This window comes from Electrophorus electricus, chromosome 23 (assembly GCF_041902795.1).
Source record: "Electrophorus electricus isolate QZ-2024a chromosome 23, ASM4190279v1, whole genome shotgun sequence".
NCBI lineage: Eukaryota > Metazoa > Chordata > Actinopteri > Gymnotiformes > Gymnotidae > Electrophorus > Electrophorus electricus.
Window position 1 is genome coordinate 11,384,497 of NC_137519.1, and position 16,025 is coordinate 11,400,521.

General features: G+C 42.7%; 1 protein-coding gene across 1 annotated transcript; it reads left to right on the forward strand.

Annotated features, from left to right (window-relative positions):
• Positions 1 to 255: 255 nt before the first annotated feature.
• pkp3b (plakophilin 3b) lies at positions 256 to 15,372 on the forward strand. The gene is made up of 13 exons (XM_027017657.3): positions 256 to 830; positions 4,909 to 4,997; positions 5,699 to 6,339; positions 6,660 to 6,783; positions 7,190 to 7,394; positions 8,344 to 8,518; positions 9,265 to 9,382; positions 9,742 to 9,906; positions 10,095 to 10,277; positions 10,654 to 10,807; positions 11,545 to 11,740; positions 12,019 to 12,106; positions 13,392 to 15,372. The coding sequence occupies exons 1-13, from the start codon at positions 632 to 634 to the stop codon at positions 13,428 to 13,430; spliced, it is 2,376 nt and encodes a 791-aa protein (XP_026873458.2). The 5' UTR covers positions 256 to 631; the 3' UTR covers positions 13,431 to 15,372.
• Positions 15,373 to 16,025: the final 653 nt, after the last annotated feature.

The window sequence follows — 16,025 nt, forward strand, 5'->3', positions numbered from 1 at the left end:
ACACGAAGCAAGAAAAATTAAAGAGGACTCAGAATAAGAAGAAATTCTCATTCCCATATTCCAGAGGAAAGATATCAAAACAAAACAAACTTGGTGCGTCATGAAATTATGAGAGCTGTACTAAAATGGGTGCGGTTTGCGAAGGTCATTGCATAATCATTAAATTTCACGTAAATATGACACCTCTATTACTGAATAACTATTAAGTATAGCGGAGGGTTGACCTATAGAGAACCCTTCTCCATCTCCTCGGTCCTGTGACCTATAGAGAACCCTTCTCCATCTCCTCGGTCCTGTGACCTATAGAGAATCGTTCTCCATCTCCTCGGTCCTCTCTCCCACAGGACGACTGCTGTAATAGCATCGGGGGCGCGCAGCAGCGAACACGGAGACCTGCCTACGTAACCGAAAAGATCAAGTCAAACTGCAGTCTGACGCTCGACCCCTTCTCAGTGTAACCTAGTTTCACCGGATCAAGGCTTCTAGTGTCCTGTATCAAAGGAGAACTTTGAAAAGGAGAAGTTTTCTTTCTTTTTCCCCAAGGGATTACATTTTTTAAGAGATTTTGCCTTCGTAGTTGAGCAACTTTTTGGATCGCCTACATTACCGGACTATTAAACCGGTTTACACAATGAGTGCCACCGAGGGTCTTTTTTTCTCCGCAATACAGCCAAATACCTCGGTGACCACGTACGCAGTCCCGTCCGACAGCCAGCTCGGATCTGATCATTTGACCAAAACGAAACGCGTTCAACAGCAGGTCCAGCAACGCCTGGCCGAAAAGGCGTCCTCCCTCACGAGGATAAATGCAGCTCATTTTCCGTCCTCAGGTAAGCTACTCTCAAATGAAACTGTATCCCACATTCAGAGAAATGGAGCAAAATTTGCAGTTATTCTGGAGGTTCTGTTTTTATCGGTTCGCTTGTACGATCAAGTTTAAATGACTAAAAAGTGATGCGTAATCGCTAGTGGGACTTTTATTTGCAGTTCACCTGCACGTTAACAGGACGCCTAACCTATTTTCATAATTTCATATCCCTCAGTTTTCCCATTCTATTATTATTTTTATTATTATTATTAGAGCACAACAGACAACAGTTATCCTGGATCCTCTTCCCTAAACTTGGTGGTAAAAAGGCTTACTAACACTATTTATTCATGTTCATAGTATTTATTAAACATCATATTAAAGGCTCTGGTTTTTATTTAGATCATTAGTGACATTTATGCTCATGCACCTGCGGGGTATTCAGTGCAGCAAACGTACAGTAACCTACTTGCACAGGTCGTGAATATGAAAAAGTAAGGAGAATATGGCAAAGGAGGTGACAGTCCATTAAAGCAAATAGTGTTGCCTGGATAATTAATTGTGGACTATGAGAAACACTGGACAGCACAGGGGGATAACCATGAAACTAATTGCTTCACGTGCAATTGTTTTGTGGTCCTTTCTTTCCAAAGTCACGGCCTTATAGTAGCTGTTGTCTAAACAGGCTTTAATAAAGCTGCTTACCACAATTTGCCCAGGCTAACTGAGCTGACAGCTTTGCTAGTTCTTCTGTTATTAAAACTACAATCAGGAATCACAGCCAGAGTCCTGAGTTTAAATCCAGAAAGAAGTAGTTGGGTTCACGTTGCCATAAACATCTGCAGCAGAACTTTAAATACAACAATCAGCAGCTACTGGTACAAAATAATAGTAATAATGTAAAAAAAACAAACAAACATAATTTATTAACATAATTACAAGGTTCCATGGGTTTGCATTGTTTGAAAATCTTATTCCAGCTTTCAGAGCGCTTCAGTGTTTTTGTCTGATGTCAAGCATCAAATATTAAAAATTCCCCTGGGAAAATACCATGTTTTATGTCTACAACTACGTCCTGCTGATTCTTGTCTTCCCTGAATAGGTATGCCACTATACTGGAGATCAGGTTTCCACAGTTTGGTTCACCTAAGCACATTTTGCAAATCTTCCATTAAATGACGAGTCATTTGACTCGCCATTCTTATCGTTTGGGTACATATTATTTTGATGTAAACATGTTTTATAGATATTTTACTGAATCATTTCCTCAGGTTGTAGCTTTAAAGTAGCCATTTAAGTGGCGAGTGTGTGGTAGCATACAGAATTACCTTTTTTCGGCACTGCACTCAGTAAATTGAAGAAGATATGATTTACATGGGAGGAGAAAGAGGATGAGATCCGAATTGTGAGACCAGGACAGGATGGCCCTTTGGAAATGAAGATCTCTAAAATAAGTCACATCTGACATTTAATTTAGTCATATTGGGTAACAACAGTACGTGTGTGTATGTTTGTCCAATAAGCCACATGTCGCTTGTCTCTTTGTTCCTCAGTTGTAGAGATGGAAATGTGGCTCTTTATCTTACCCATTCATTCCTTTGTTAACTTTATCACTTGCTTTTTAATTATAGCAGAACATGCATGCACACACCTGTGTATTCACATATTCACCACCCAACACACACACTGTCACTTTTGTTAATGTGTACTGTGCAGTGTTGTGCTGTGAAAACTATGTTCAGATTAGATTAGACTGCAAGCAAACATTGACCCTGTACATCAGAGCCATCATTTAGGTAGTATTATGATAACTTCAGAGTGTTGCCATATCATTACCTTCATATTACTATTCACTTCATAAATGTTTCATGAGACTCTTATCGAACATTTATAGTCACAGTGTGTACCAAACATAGTTTTAGCATGGTCCGTTCTGCAGTCACCCTATTTTTATCACTCATTCTTTTGTTCAAGAGATGCTTGCAACAACATCCTGACTGTGTTATCGGTGAGCTATGCCGTACTTCTATTTTAAACCAAGGCCGCAGTGGTAAACTGTGTTGTGTTAAACACTGTCAGTGCTGTGAATTAGCATCCTGTGATACAGAAGGGTCTGGTATGTGGGGTGGTGCTCACTAGTATTCATCAGGCAACTGCTACTTGGGACGAGGCTGAAAAAAAATGCTGCCTGCATCATTATTTGGCTGTCAGGAGGATTTATGAATTCCAGCCCCTGCCTTAGTATTGCGGCTGCCAGAGAATTTCTCAAGGCACTCTGGGTCGCGCTGCTCTTAATTACCTATTTGGGTCGTTTGTATAGTTTCTTTTGCAGCTGAAATGAGGAATTTCCTGCTCTTATTCAGTGGCACTGCTGGGCCTGATATTGTAGATCTGGAGTTGAGCGCCTGCTGAACAAATCCTGTCCGACCAGCAGGGCGTTTGGAGGTCCTAAGAGAAGGCTGGTGGCTCCAGCAGATGGAGCATGAGCAGTGCCTCTTTACAAACCATGATTCTGAGTGCCTTTGATCAGCAGGGATGCATGGGGTTCAACCCGACGCTTCCCCACAGTTGCGGCCACGTTTATCAGAGTAACACAGTCAGTATGGAAGCACAGCTGCGGTGTGCACACCAGGCGGCACCCATTTACCCGGCGCAAAGGGTCTGAAATGTTCTAGATCTGCCTAAGAATGTAAGGGATGACCATATGGTTCAGCATTGAGTGTGGAGATTAGTCTACAGGTCTTGCTTTACCCGAGCAGGAAGGAGAAGCCGACGAGCTTCTGCATCTTTGACCTGCTCTGGTCACACAGAAGCATTTTGAAGAAAACCAGATGTTTTAGGTTCGGCAGAAAGCTCCCCCTGACCAGACACATCTCCCACGCCCACTTAGCATCTAACAAAAGGCAGGATCTACCAACAGCCATTAACCCCAGGAACTAGTGTTCATATTTTTGAAGAGAGCTATTGTTCCACATTCAAGTAGGAATGCATTTTTGAAACAGAGAAACACCCTTGAATACTGCTAAAAAACAAATGTTTTAAAAAAAAAACAAAAAAACATTACAGTAAATGTAGTTGAATCTACTCGATACTAGATGCACACCATTAAATTACTCTGGTCTGAATTGGTTTGAAAGTTTGAATCAAATCACGGCAAGATGCCTTTGTCTTACAAGTCTATATACATTTAAATGATGACTACTTTAAAAATCCTAATCAAGAAATGTAGTAACTGGCCAGAACAAAACCACAAAAATGTGAAATATGTGTTTGGCCTTTCTCATTCACCTCAAACAATTTAAAGACCTTTTGCTCTCCTAATAGTGGAAGTGGACTCACCTAAATTGTGAAATATCAGATTTCCCAGTATCTTATTAAAAAGCTCAATTAATTATTTGGGTCAGACTTTAAAATGTTCTTTTATATATATATATATATATATATATATATATATATATATATATATATATATATATATATATATATATATATATATATATATATATTACATACTGATCTTAGTTTTAAACAGTGGATTACAGCTGCAGTGCTGCTCTTTTGTCTTGCCAAAGTGTTGTGCTGGTAACTGGAAGACTTACCCGCCTTTCGTTTGTTGCTACTGGGAATTTTGGCAGAATGTCAGCCTTTTCCCTTCAGTCCCTCAGCCTGTGATTTTCATTAACTGGAAATTGGAATTGTTTGTTATTTTGTAGATAAGGGCAACAGAATGGAAAAAAAGGTGTTTTTTGAAGAGAAGGAAGAAGGCAAATGAGAATAATGAGTGTGAAGGAAGGGAGTAACTTTTTTACTTCTGTGTAATATGTTCTTCCAGACCCCTTTCACCAAAAATTTCAGTAGTTTAACTCCCTCCACGCATTCCCAGGATCTCAGGTCTGATGATCACACATAGTAACTGAATGTGGACATCTAATTAAGTATTCACAGCAAGACGGTTATGGAGATGAGGGCTGATGGGAAACCTGATCTATTTGCACAACTGGAACCTAATGAGGGATGCTGCGAAGATGATTAGCATCGAGTATCTTTCTCAGCCATGCGTCGTTCACACTGATGTTTTTCTTGTTGTATTCCTCTTCAAGAATATAATGGCACATCTTCAATGAGGTACCATGGACAAGGCACCAGAACCAGCCCCAAGACACTGATGTACAATGGCAGCAGGGTTATGGTAAGTGTTATTTCATAATTGCCAAGTTCTTGTCCACTTGCAGTTAAATTAAGATAATTACACACAGTGTTGTGGCATAATGCAAAATTTGTGTTTTAGAAAACGAATGCGTAGCAGAGAATGTGTCTTTTTCACCTCCATTTAATCAAAAGCTTCTGACTAAGAGACAAGTCCACTGAGCGTATGTAAGCTCTCTGGGCACACAGCATAGCGTAAAGACTTTATGTAGGTATGTTAGCCAGATAGCATGGATCATGATCTCTTAGCAGTGACAGACTTCATGGTTGCACCCCTGACACACATCGGTGCAGTATTTGACATTCTCCTGCCATGTCATGTTTGGGAGGTGAAGTACCGAGTGAGTGGGCTGTACGGGCAGAGTCCAGGGTTCATCTGAAACATTCCTGACCCATGATCTCATGAGCCAGATAGCCAAGGGGCCTCATGAACTCCCTCTAAGATAACAGAAAGCCAGGGCGTTAGCTGATGTGCACGCATAATAGGGGACAATGAAATCCTTATAATACAGCTAAAGCACCTTGTGTGCATCATTGAGTTTTATCCTTATTATAGAAATGATTGTAAAGTACGCACATATGCACTTTTCATATTCTCTCTTTATCTTTCTTTATTTTTATTTTAAACCTCTGTGGTCTTGTCAGTGTAACTCTGTCTGGCTCTTCCCCCCTCTGATATCTCAGTACGGAGGAGGGTTCAGCTCCCGCTCGGCTGTGGAGGTGGGCTCTCAGCGCAGGATCAGCCAGGGCATACCCATGCCTGCCGTCGTGGGCCGCCCGTACCAGTTCTACGACGACATGTACATCGGCAGTCACCACGGTGGCCAGACGCACGCCACCGAGTCCAGAGCCGTCAGCCGGGTGGAGCAGGAAGCAGCATCAGTCGGCCTGCAAATGCAGCCGCGGCAGTCCTCGCCCACGCACAACTGGCTAACTCAGGATGGTGTGGCCTCGTTGGATCATCAGGGGTACTACGGTCACAGCACTACGCCCAACATACCTATAAGACGCACCCTTAGTGGCACGTTGGCGCATGAGGGGATTGCCAGAGGATGGAGGGAGGCAGAGCTTGCTCATCAGTATTCATTCAAGGGCCCTGCCCACCGGACCATCACCCGCATGAATAACCGGCAGCTGCAGAACCAAAGAATGAGCAACAGCTCCATGCAGTGGCAGCAGGTGTCCACCGGGGGCAGCACCACGATGGCCGGGGGGCACTACCAGAGTGGCATGAGGCGAGCAGGTTCTGTGCACAGCCTGAAGAGCGTGGGCCGTGGGGCGGATGTGTGTGATGTGATGGCTGACGGTGGTGATGTTTCTGGGGGGTGAGAGATTACTACTTTTTCCAGTTTCATCAAATACATTGACCATTATGTATAGTACCCTATGCTAATTGCTGACTACCAGCCATTTTGTCCATTTTAGGGCTTTGGGTAAAGCTATTTTATACTTTCCTGCTTATTTGTCTGTGCAATAAGCAGTATTGCCAACAGCTAATTTGCTAGTGTGTATTAGCAATTACAGTGATTCTCACTATCTAGTAATGCTTGTATACCAACTGGAGTGAACAAAAGGCATTTAGTGATGTCACTGTGTATTAACCACAACCTTGTTCCCACTGTCTCATCTTTTTGCCCTTGAGCAGACTCCACAATTTGGACATGCAAACTGCTGTCGGCTATCTCAGCTCCTCAGACGTTGCCATGCAAACGTTGGGAGCCGCCTACATCCAACATCAGTGTTATCACAGCAGTGATGCCAAGGAACTGGTAAACAAATGCTTATTGTACACATTAAGCCACTGTTAGTGGCGAGCCATCAAAGAATCCATTTCCACGATTCACAGCTTTTTGCTTAAATTAATGATGTGACATTCTGTTACCTAAGGGCAGTAAATAAACATGTGAAGTTTCCATGATACGTAAGAACACTAGGTTCTGGGGAGAGGACCGTTCTGCCTGAGGGCACAGGCTTACCAAAACAGGGCAAATCTTTTCATTTAGTCTGCACAGGTCGCCATCTATTTTATCTGGTAAAATAGAAGTGACCTGTTCTAAGAGGTTATGCTTCAGTAGATATCGTGTAGGAATCAATGCTTGACGTGAGCTGTGCTTAGGGCTTATATTCGAGCTCAGACAGCAACGGCCGTGTGAAAAGCCTTTTGCCCCTATGAAGGTCCGAGCCCTGAAGGGCATCCCCGCCCTGGTGCAGCTCTTCAGCAGCGAGAACCAGGAGGTGCAGCGCTACGCCACGGGCGCTACGCGGAACCTCATCTACGAGAGCATGGAGAACAAGAGTGCCCTCATCGAGTCCGGCGGTATCGTCAAACTCGTCGCTGTGCTGAAGGAGCCAGACGATGAGCTCCGCAAGAATATCACAGGTAGGATGGGCTGGCTCTGCCTCCCTGACGAGCGAAAAACACAGTTGCCCCAATCTTTCCCGGTAGTTAAGTCTTCCTTGAGTAGATGGGTGGGATGACAGCTACCATGCTATAAGGCCAATGCGTGCGTCCACCAATACATGGTGCACTAAAGCCATTCACTACATCTTTTCATATTGGCACTCAGGGGCAGTGATGGGAGATCTGAACAAACTTGGAGGAGAGCACCATCTGTCTAGTTGTGTAGACATGGCCTTTCACCCAGTTTAGTTATCCTCGTTAACCAATAAGAGCATAGCCAATTGGGCATTTGAGTTCTCCCAACCATGAAACCTGAATTCCTGATAATGTATTAACACACACAGTTCTGGCAAAAAGGAAAAGGATTTTTTTTTAAAGAGCATAAAGAGTTTTGTGAGAGGAGTTATTTTCAAAGAAAAGAGCTTTTTTAGAAAGGTCCAGTAACTAACTAGAGCCAAAATCGGTGAATGTTTTCGTCTTTTTGACATGATCACAACTGGCATCTACTGCAGGTGAGCAGGGAGTAAGTTGAATGTGTCCTGAGAAGGGGGAAAGAGAGAGAGAAGGAAAGAGAGAATGGCCTTATTGTTTGAGTCTTTCCAGCCCCAGGATCCTGTGAGACAGTGGCCATTACCTTCCCTGGGGCCTCCTTTTGTAACCCCTCCCACACACACCCGCACAATAAACAGTCCTTGAAATTCTTTGCTGCTCTCTACCAAGCTGTTAGGTCTCTTAGTGATATTTAATGACCCACTTTCTTATACAGTCAGGGTGAAAATTCCTTTATTTTTGCAGCAATGGCATATAGCACTTTTTTTTTCTGGTAACAAAGTAACTAAATTAAAAACATTTGTTAAATAAATAAATAAATGCTAAAAAAATGATAATATATAGTTTCTTCTCTCTTTCTTTTTCTCCATGTCTGTAGGCATTCTGTGGAACCTGTCATCGAAGGACAGTCTGAAGGAGAAGCTGGCACGGGAGAGCTTGCTGGAGCTGACTGAGAGGGTGCTGCTCCCTCTGTCTGGAGGGGAAGAGTCTGCCGTTATCCAGCAGAGTCCATCCGAGGCCGACATCTTCTACAACACTACAGGCTGCCTCAGGTACCAGGAAACAAACACAAGCACACACACACACACGAAGATATACACCCACCACCCACAGACTGCGACCCACTGGTCGGCATACGCGGTTTGTCAGCGCCCGTCTGTCCAATTCTTTACAGGTTGTTTTCTAATTGCAGGACCGCTGCCAACTGCATGTTATCTCCCAGACCATTCTCAGCACAGCTTTAACACTGACAATGTGGGGGTGTGAAAGTGATTGTGTTGAGTTGGTACGAGTTTACCAGGACCAGTAGTATTGCAGGGGTTCTTGTGTCAGCATCGCTGCTGTTTTGAGAGTGGTCCACAACCAAAAGATTTCCAGTCCTGTGGTCAGAAACTGACCACACATGGAGGTGAAGGGCGGCTAACTTAAACTGTACATTGCAGTAGATGGACGGTAGTCTTTTAATGTTTAGAATAAAGTTTAAAGGTCAGGTAAAGTGGTTGGTGAGCATACATACACAGGAGAGTATTAGTGTTTGTTGCTTTTGTTTTGTTGTAAATATTTTAAAAGATGCCCATGCATATACTAATCTATGTGGATCATGTCTATTTGTGCCAACTTGGTAGATATTCAAATTGTTCTAAATATTTTTCCTTGCAAAACACAATTAAACGGATACTTTGCATAGTCAAACTACAGTCTTTACTGTATACATGTTCACTAGAACACTGAGAGAGGAGTATCTTTATCCCAGCTATGAACTCTTCTGTTTGTTTTTGCTACTCTGCACCCTCCGTAGAAACCTGAGCTCAGTGAATGGGAGGACCAGGCAGCAGATGAGAGAAACTCGTGGCCTGGTGGACTCGCTGGTGGGGTATATCCAGAACTCACTCCAGGAGGGAAAAACCGAAGACAAGGTCAGCGTTCTAAGTCACGGCAGCTGAGCGACGTCAGGACCGGCCAGATCCTGTTACAGTCCCCAGGCCCAGACAAAAGAAATAAAAAGTCCCTCAACTATTAATCTATTAATCTCCGAATGCAGATAGTGGAACAAAATTCTAAATCCTAACCTATTGAGAAGTGCAATTGCAATTTTTATCTTATCAAAGTCCCAAATGACATATTATTTAGAATGTCAAGGGATTTTTGAATTAGTCTCTCTCTCTCTCTCTCTCTCTCTCTCTCTCTCTCTCTCTCACTCATTCAAACACACGCAAACACACATACATACACTCATTCCCTCACTCATGCACACTCTATCTATCTTCATATCCAGGGTATAGAGAATTGTGTGTGTGTGCTGAGAAACCTGTCCTACCAGCTATACACCGAGATTCCCCAGTCAGTGCAGTTGCGCTTGGAGGGGCCTACACGAGCTCACGACACACACAGCAGAGATGCTATCAGCTGCTTTTCTCCACAAGGCAAGAAAACAAAAAATGTAAGACCTGTTCACAATCATTATTTATCGTTTTTTAAGATTTCTACCGATTTATTTTATTTATTTATAAGTCTGTCATAAATGTCTGGATCATTGTAACGCAGCTAAGCAGCATGTTGTGCATTCCAGGAAATGTAGTTATTATGTTTTTTGTAGTCCTGTAGTGATTGGTTGTTTTTGCCTTGCAGCAGAGGAACCAGGAGCTGTCAGCTTTCTCTGAGGTGGCTCGGGTGCCCAAGGGGGCAGAGTGGCTGTGGCACCCTCAGATAGTAGCTCTGTATAATCAAGTGCTGCAGAACTGCGAGACAAACGCCGCCTCCCGCGAGGCTGCAGCTGGGGCCCTGCAGAACATCACGGCAGGGGAAGGCCGGGTGAGGCATTTCTGCTCAGCTTACTCCACGCCCTTTGCCTGATCTTTCTAACCTTAGAACCTGTGCTTTCCCAAACGCTATCTAAAAGTTCTCGTATTTCAGTTCTAGTGTGCCAGCTGTTTTTAATGGTGACTGTCGAAAGTCTTTCTTTGGAGATGATGCGCACACATTTTACAGATCATGTTTTCTTTGCAATTCACTGTGTCTATTACCGGGATGGCTTCTCTCACACCTCAGCGTTTCACAGACACATATGTACATGGTTCTTTCATGGTTCTTTTACACACGTACTGCCTCTTTCTCTGTTTCTTGACACACTTTCTGTCTCTCTCTCTCTTTCTCTCTTTGTTTCTTGCTCTCTCTTTCTCTCTCTTAGTGGGCGTCGGTCTTGAGTCGAGTCGCCCTGGAGCATGAGCGGATACTTCCCGTAATTCTGGACCAACTGAGAACCCCCACCGATGTGGAGATGCGCTCCCTCACTGGCTTGCTGAGGAACCTGTCTCGCCACTCCAAGAACAAGGCCGACATGGGTCAGTGCCAGAGCACCTCCAGCCATAACAGGAGGATTGTGCTTTGCTCACTGAGACCTTCTCACAGCAAAGCGTTTAGGGAGTTTAGGGAGTATACAGCAGATCCTCTCCCATTAATTTAAACATTGGGATGTTTAACAAACAAACTTAAAATCCCAGAGAATGTTTTGAGTCAAACAGAAAACATTTAGTAAGTTTATTTTTATTTTTTTTTAAAAACCTCAATGTTCTGCAATGTATTAGGCAATGCCACTCCTAAAACAAACAGCCAAACTGAATTCTCTACAATGGAAACCACAACCTGGAATTTTGATTGCACAAGCAAATTAATATCACACTAAATTTAATCACCGTTGGAATCTTTTCATTACTATTTCAGATCCTTCCTCGTACCATTCTCACTAGGAGCAGTCGTTTGATATAATGGAGTGCAGACACTGTTTCGGAACCCCTTTCTGAATTATTTAGCCTCTCCTCTCCATTTTGTCCTATCCTATGCTCGATCTTACACCGAGCCACATTCATTTCATTCCTGCATCACTTCTCCTTCGGTTGCTCTCCAAGTATCTCCACCCAAGTTGCCTGCATTCAACTAAATGTCATCCACCCCATCCTATGACATTCACACCTTCCAAATGATTGTAGGAAGTCTCTTCCATGTTTATTACAGTCGGCACTTATCTCACTGATGGCCTCATCACACTTAGTTTTGCGATGTTTGTGTTCCTGCTCTGTAGCTACTAAAGTGGTGAACGTCCTGGTGGCCAAGCTGCCAGCAGACGGTCTGCAGAAGGAGCCGTCGGCGGACGTCGTGGTTAACATCTGTGGCATCCTCAACAACCTGGTCATTACGAGCTCGGTGGCAGCCCGAGACATCACTTACTTCGACGGCCTGCCCAAGCTGGTTGCCATCAAGATGTCCCATGACAACAGGTAGACAGGCTCCCGTTAGCGGCGACAGGGCTGAGGTCACCGGTCTTTCTAGTCTAAAACCTGTTGGTGTCCTCTGCAAATGTCTGTGGGACACAAATTCATCATAGTTTTTGAATAACTCTCGACTGTTTCTTCTACATCACCAGTCTTTCCCTCTGTTCCTATGTCCTGGGTCATTCCCGGTTTGTGTTACATGGCTTATTCATTATTTAGCCGAATTGTCCAACGTATTGTCCTGCTGGTCGGTCTCGTGTTTCTCACTGTCCTTTGTGTCTCAGTCCAGGCAAGCTGAAAGCTTCTAAGGCTGCCGCTACGGTGCTATGCAACATGTTTCAGTACAGCAAACTCCACAAAGACTACAAGCAGGTGAGAGAGAATACACCACTAGGCCACTGGTTTGGTTTTAGTCCAGGTAGAAGTTTCCCGTCAAGGCCAATGATTCTGAAGAAGGGAGTGAGATTCCTGCTATTGCATGTAATCGTATCTGCGCTGACAGCGGATGCCCTGCGAACGACGTCCTCCCTGAAGCAGGCCTAACACATTATAGACATGTGAAGACCTGTGAAATATCAGCAACAGCGGTTTGGAAATGAAAGCTATTGGTCTTTTCTGTTGTGTTTGGAAAATATTTCAAACTTCAGGCCCATAAAGCTGTTAGTACATCAGGAAATGTAATTTGCACACGTTATATTTACAACTCTGTTGTCCAGACTTTTTTCTCACAATGCCACATTGTTCATCTTCTGCAAGGCTTATCAGCCTATTTCATAGTTACATGGCTCAGCTGTTCAAATATTTGTCTGAAGCCTGTTACTGATTAACATACAGTATAGCAACTTTCTCTGTTCAAACTTAAAACAATGAATTTTGTTTGACACAAACAGTTTGTAAAAAATGACTGTTGACCCACTGAACTGGCCCAGTGTAATTTATTATTGTATATTTAACCTAAATCTTTATTTTCCTAGTTAGTTTATATTTTATTCTCTTAGAAAATCTTATAGATTTTGTTCCAGTGAAATCTGTGTGCTTTTGAGTATATATTAACAAATATACATTTATTTGAAGAGATTGAGACAAGCTGCTAAAAACTTCTTTTAACAACATTTTAAATAATGGACTAACCCATCCCACCCCCACCCCCCCAAGTGCAGCTTATAGTTTGACCTGCGAACTCCAGAACATAATAGCCTTGGTCAGATAGGTGTGTGGAATGTGACACTGGAATGCAAGGGATTGCTAGTCATTGCTGCACCCAGTCGCTGCAGCATATGTGTCGGTGGTGAGGTGAATGCATCATTATGGGCGATCGATGGCTAACACCCTTCACTTTGGTGTTGGGTAACGTAATTCCTACCATGTTCTGGGGCTTCATGTCTTGCTGACTAAGAATCATGCTGGTGAGATGTTTAAAAAAAAAGACAGCTGCATCATTCATTCCTTTTTTCGACTGAGCAAAGATTAGAGATTAAAGATGTGGTTGCTGGTTGGCGATGGACCCCCAGATTTGTTATGACTTGTCAGATGATCAGTAAACTGGATAGTTGTTTTTTTTATTATTTAATTTAAGCAATACTTTTAAAATGCGATATTATGTACATGTAAAATTATGTAAATGTCATCTCTCTCTGCATTAACTTCTGTTTTACAGAAAGGGTTCACGAGGCGAGACTTTACCGAAGCGATTTGACATGAACACCCCGTTCGAAGAAACGCAGAGAGGACGGTCTTGTGCGAAACCTAACCTGAACGAAGCAGTAATCCACTGAGCCCAACAGAGAGGCAGGCCAGGTGACTCGGACTGAACGAAGCCTGACACCAGCTTGCCGGAGCACTTCTTTTTTTCTTTTTTTCTTTTTTTTTCTTTTTTTTTTTTGATTGCAGTGGATTTCTGAGAAGAGTTCTATTTTTTGACATCATTGGAATGGGATGCAACTGGATAGAAATTTTGGATCAGCATCATCTCATTAAAGGGAGTAACGTGCCCCGGCTCCTGTAACAGGACAGTGTGAAATGGATTAATGAGCATAAATGCTTGACTGATTCTGGTCAACAGCTCAAGCACACACCCATTCACAAATCCCATTGGTGAAAGCAAAGTATCTTGCCATGGACCACAGCGAAAATTGTGTCACGCTAAGTCTAATGAACATGCCCGAATGAGGGCGTGTATGTGTGTGGGTGTGCGTGGCAGACATGCACTGAAACATCAAATTGTTGAAACCCCTAGACTCAACCCCCCTTAAATTAAGGTGCCACCTTGTTTTTGAAAGTGGCTTTTTAGGGTTCAATCATTACTAAAAGTCCAATTATACTAAAATAAAAATGTTAACGGGAATTTGGAGTATAACTAAATGAGGATTTGGAAGAGAAGCCCAAGATATGTTTTTTATATGCTTATGTCAAGGACAATCATTAACAAACTGTGCGAATGGAGAGGTGTATCCTATGCTGGGGACTCAGCTGTGCCTGTTGACATGTGTAACAGCTTGTGTTCTGTTTGGGAATGAGTTGAATTGGATGTCATGCTTGCGCTCTCCCTCCCTCACCTTAGTGGTGGGGTTTATGCCGGGGCGTCCACCTAGTCACTTGATTAACATTTTCTTCCAAACGTGTCTGAGGTGCTTAGCAGTGCTGTGTGACTAACACGTAATGCCCTTCACTCTTCCAGAACAGTCGCACACGACAGAGCGATCGCAAAGATGGTGAACTCGACAGCTAAATGCATTTAAAAAAAAGGGGGCTCTTATAAGAGGTTTATTTACTCCTAATGCTTGATTCATGAGCAGTGCTTTTCAAGTAACACCCTGTAGGCTTTTATGGTTGTTACATATTAATCAAAGACATTTGGTTTAAAACTTTTTTTTGTTAGTCACGAGAGTTCTGATTACAGTAACATGAAGCTACTAGAGCATATAGAGATAAAAATGATTGAAGTACTGAAATGAAAGTAGTAGCTGTTAGCCTAAAAGATACTGTAGCTAGAATTATACAAAACAGGCTGAAACTATGCTTATATTAACACATTCACAAAACTAAATAATTTGGCATCACATTGTTTGGAGGTTGAAAACTAAAATGTTTACAGTTGAGAGGTTTGTAAGCCTTTTGAATTATCTGGATTGCTGCGTTAACTCTTAATATGTGATCTGAAATAAAATAAAAGCAGTCTTACTTAGCAAAGAACACACGCAAGCTTTTGTATCATCACATCCTCATTAAGCAAATGGTAGGTGTAGGTTATTGGTGGGAAAAGTATGTGAACCAGAGCTGGACTCAGGCATCTTAAAAACATCAACAGAAAACTGCTTACCTATGTTTCACAACAATATTCTTCTGCAGTGTGCATTATGAGCAGCAATATGCCCTGATCAAATGAGATTTCTGAGAAATTTGTTGCAGATTAAAAAAAACATAGAAGGAAATACTGCTAAGTTTGCAAAAAGGCTATCCACCCCACCCCCAATACCCCAAAATGCTTCCATTTGCTACAGACTGTCTATTACTGGAACAATGTTTTGTGGACAAATGAGGCAAAGGTTTTCATCTACTAATCTATGAAGTGTTGCTCAGAGAACGAGGGTGTGGAACAGTTTTGTAACCATATTAAAAACTTCTACACTAAAATATCAGGATGTTTGTGTGTGAACTGAATCTGTGATCCAAAACAGAGGATTAAATCAACAGCAGAGTTGCTTAAACAGGAAATTCCATTGATACTGGCCAAGTCAAAGTCCTGACCCCAGGTCCACTGAAATCCTGGCGGGTGATCTAAAGTACGCTGTTCAAAGCGCGACATCAAAAAACAAACAAAAAAATACAAGAGCTGAAGCAGGGTTTTATGTAGATGAATGGACCAAAATATCTCCTAAGTGCTGCACAGACCAAATGAGCAGAAGTAGCAGTGGTTTACAGTTTACTGACCAGAAGCAGCCCTTATTACTCAGCATGTGTGTGCGTGTATGTGGAAGAGTGCTTCATCAGACTTATGGGAAGATGGGAGTATTTTGGTAAGGCATGAGAAACCCAAGGTGGGTGACTAGTTTGAGGAGGAAAAGTTCAAAACCAGCTCTGCAGAGCTGGTCTGAGCCAAAGGAAATTCAGACCCAAGGGTTTACCTTGACCTCATCCCTAATGCTTATTATTCACTCTGCAGGTCATTGAGAGACAGGCTGAGAGAGCACAGGGGAAGTGGGAGTCCCATTGTCAAACATCCAGCCAAGAACTGACTGTGCTCAAAGCATAAATCTTGATTAAGTTAAATATGTACCAAATATATTTCCAC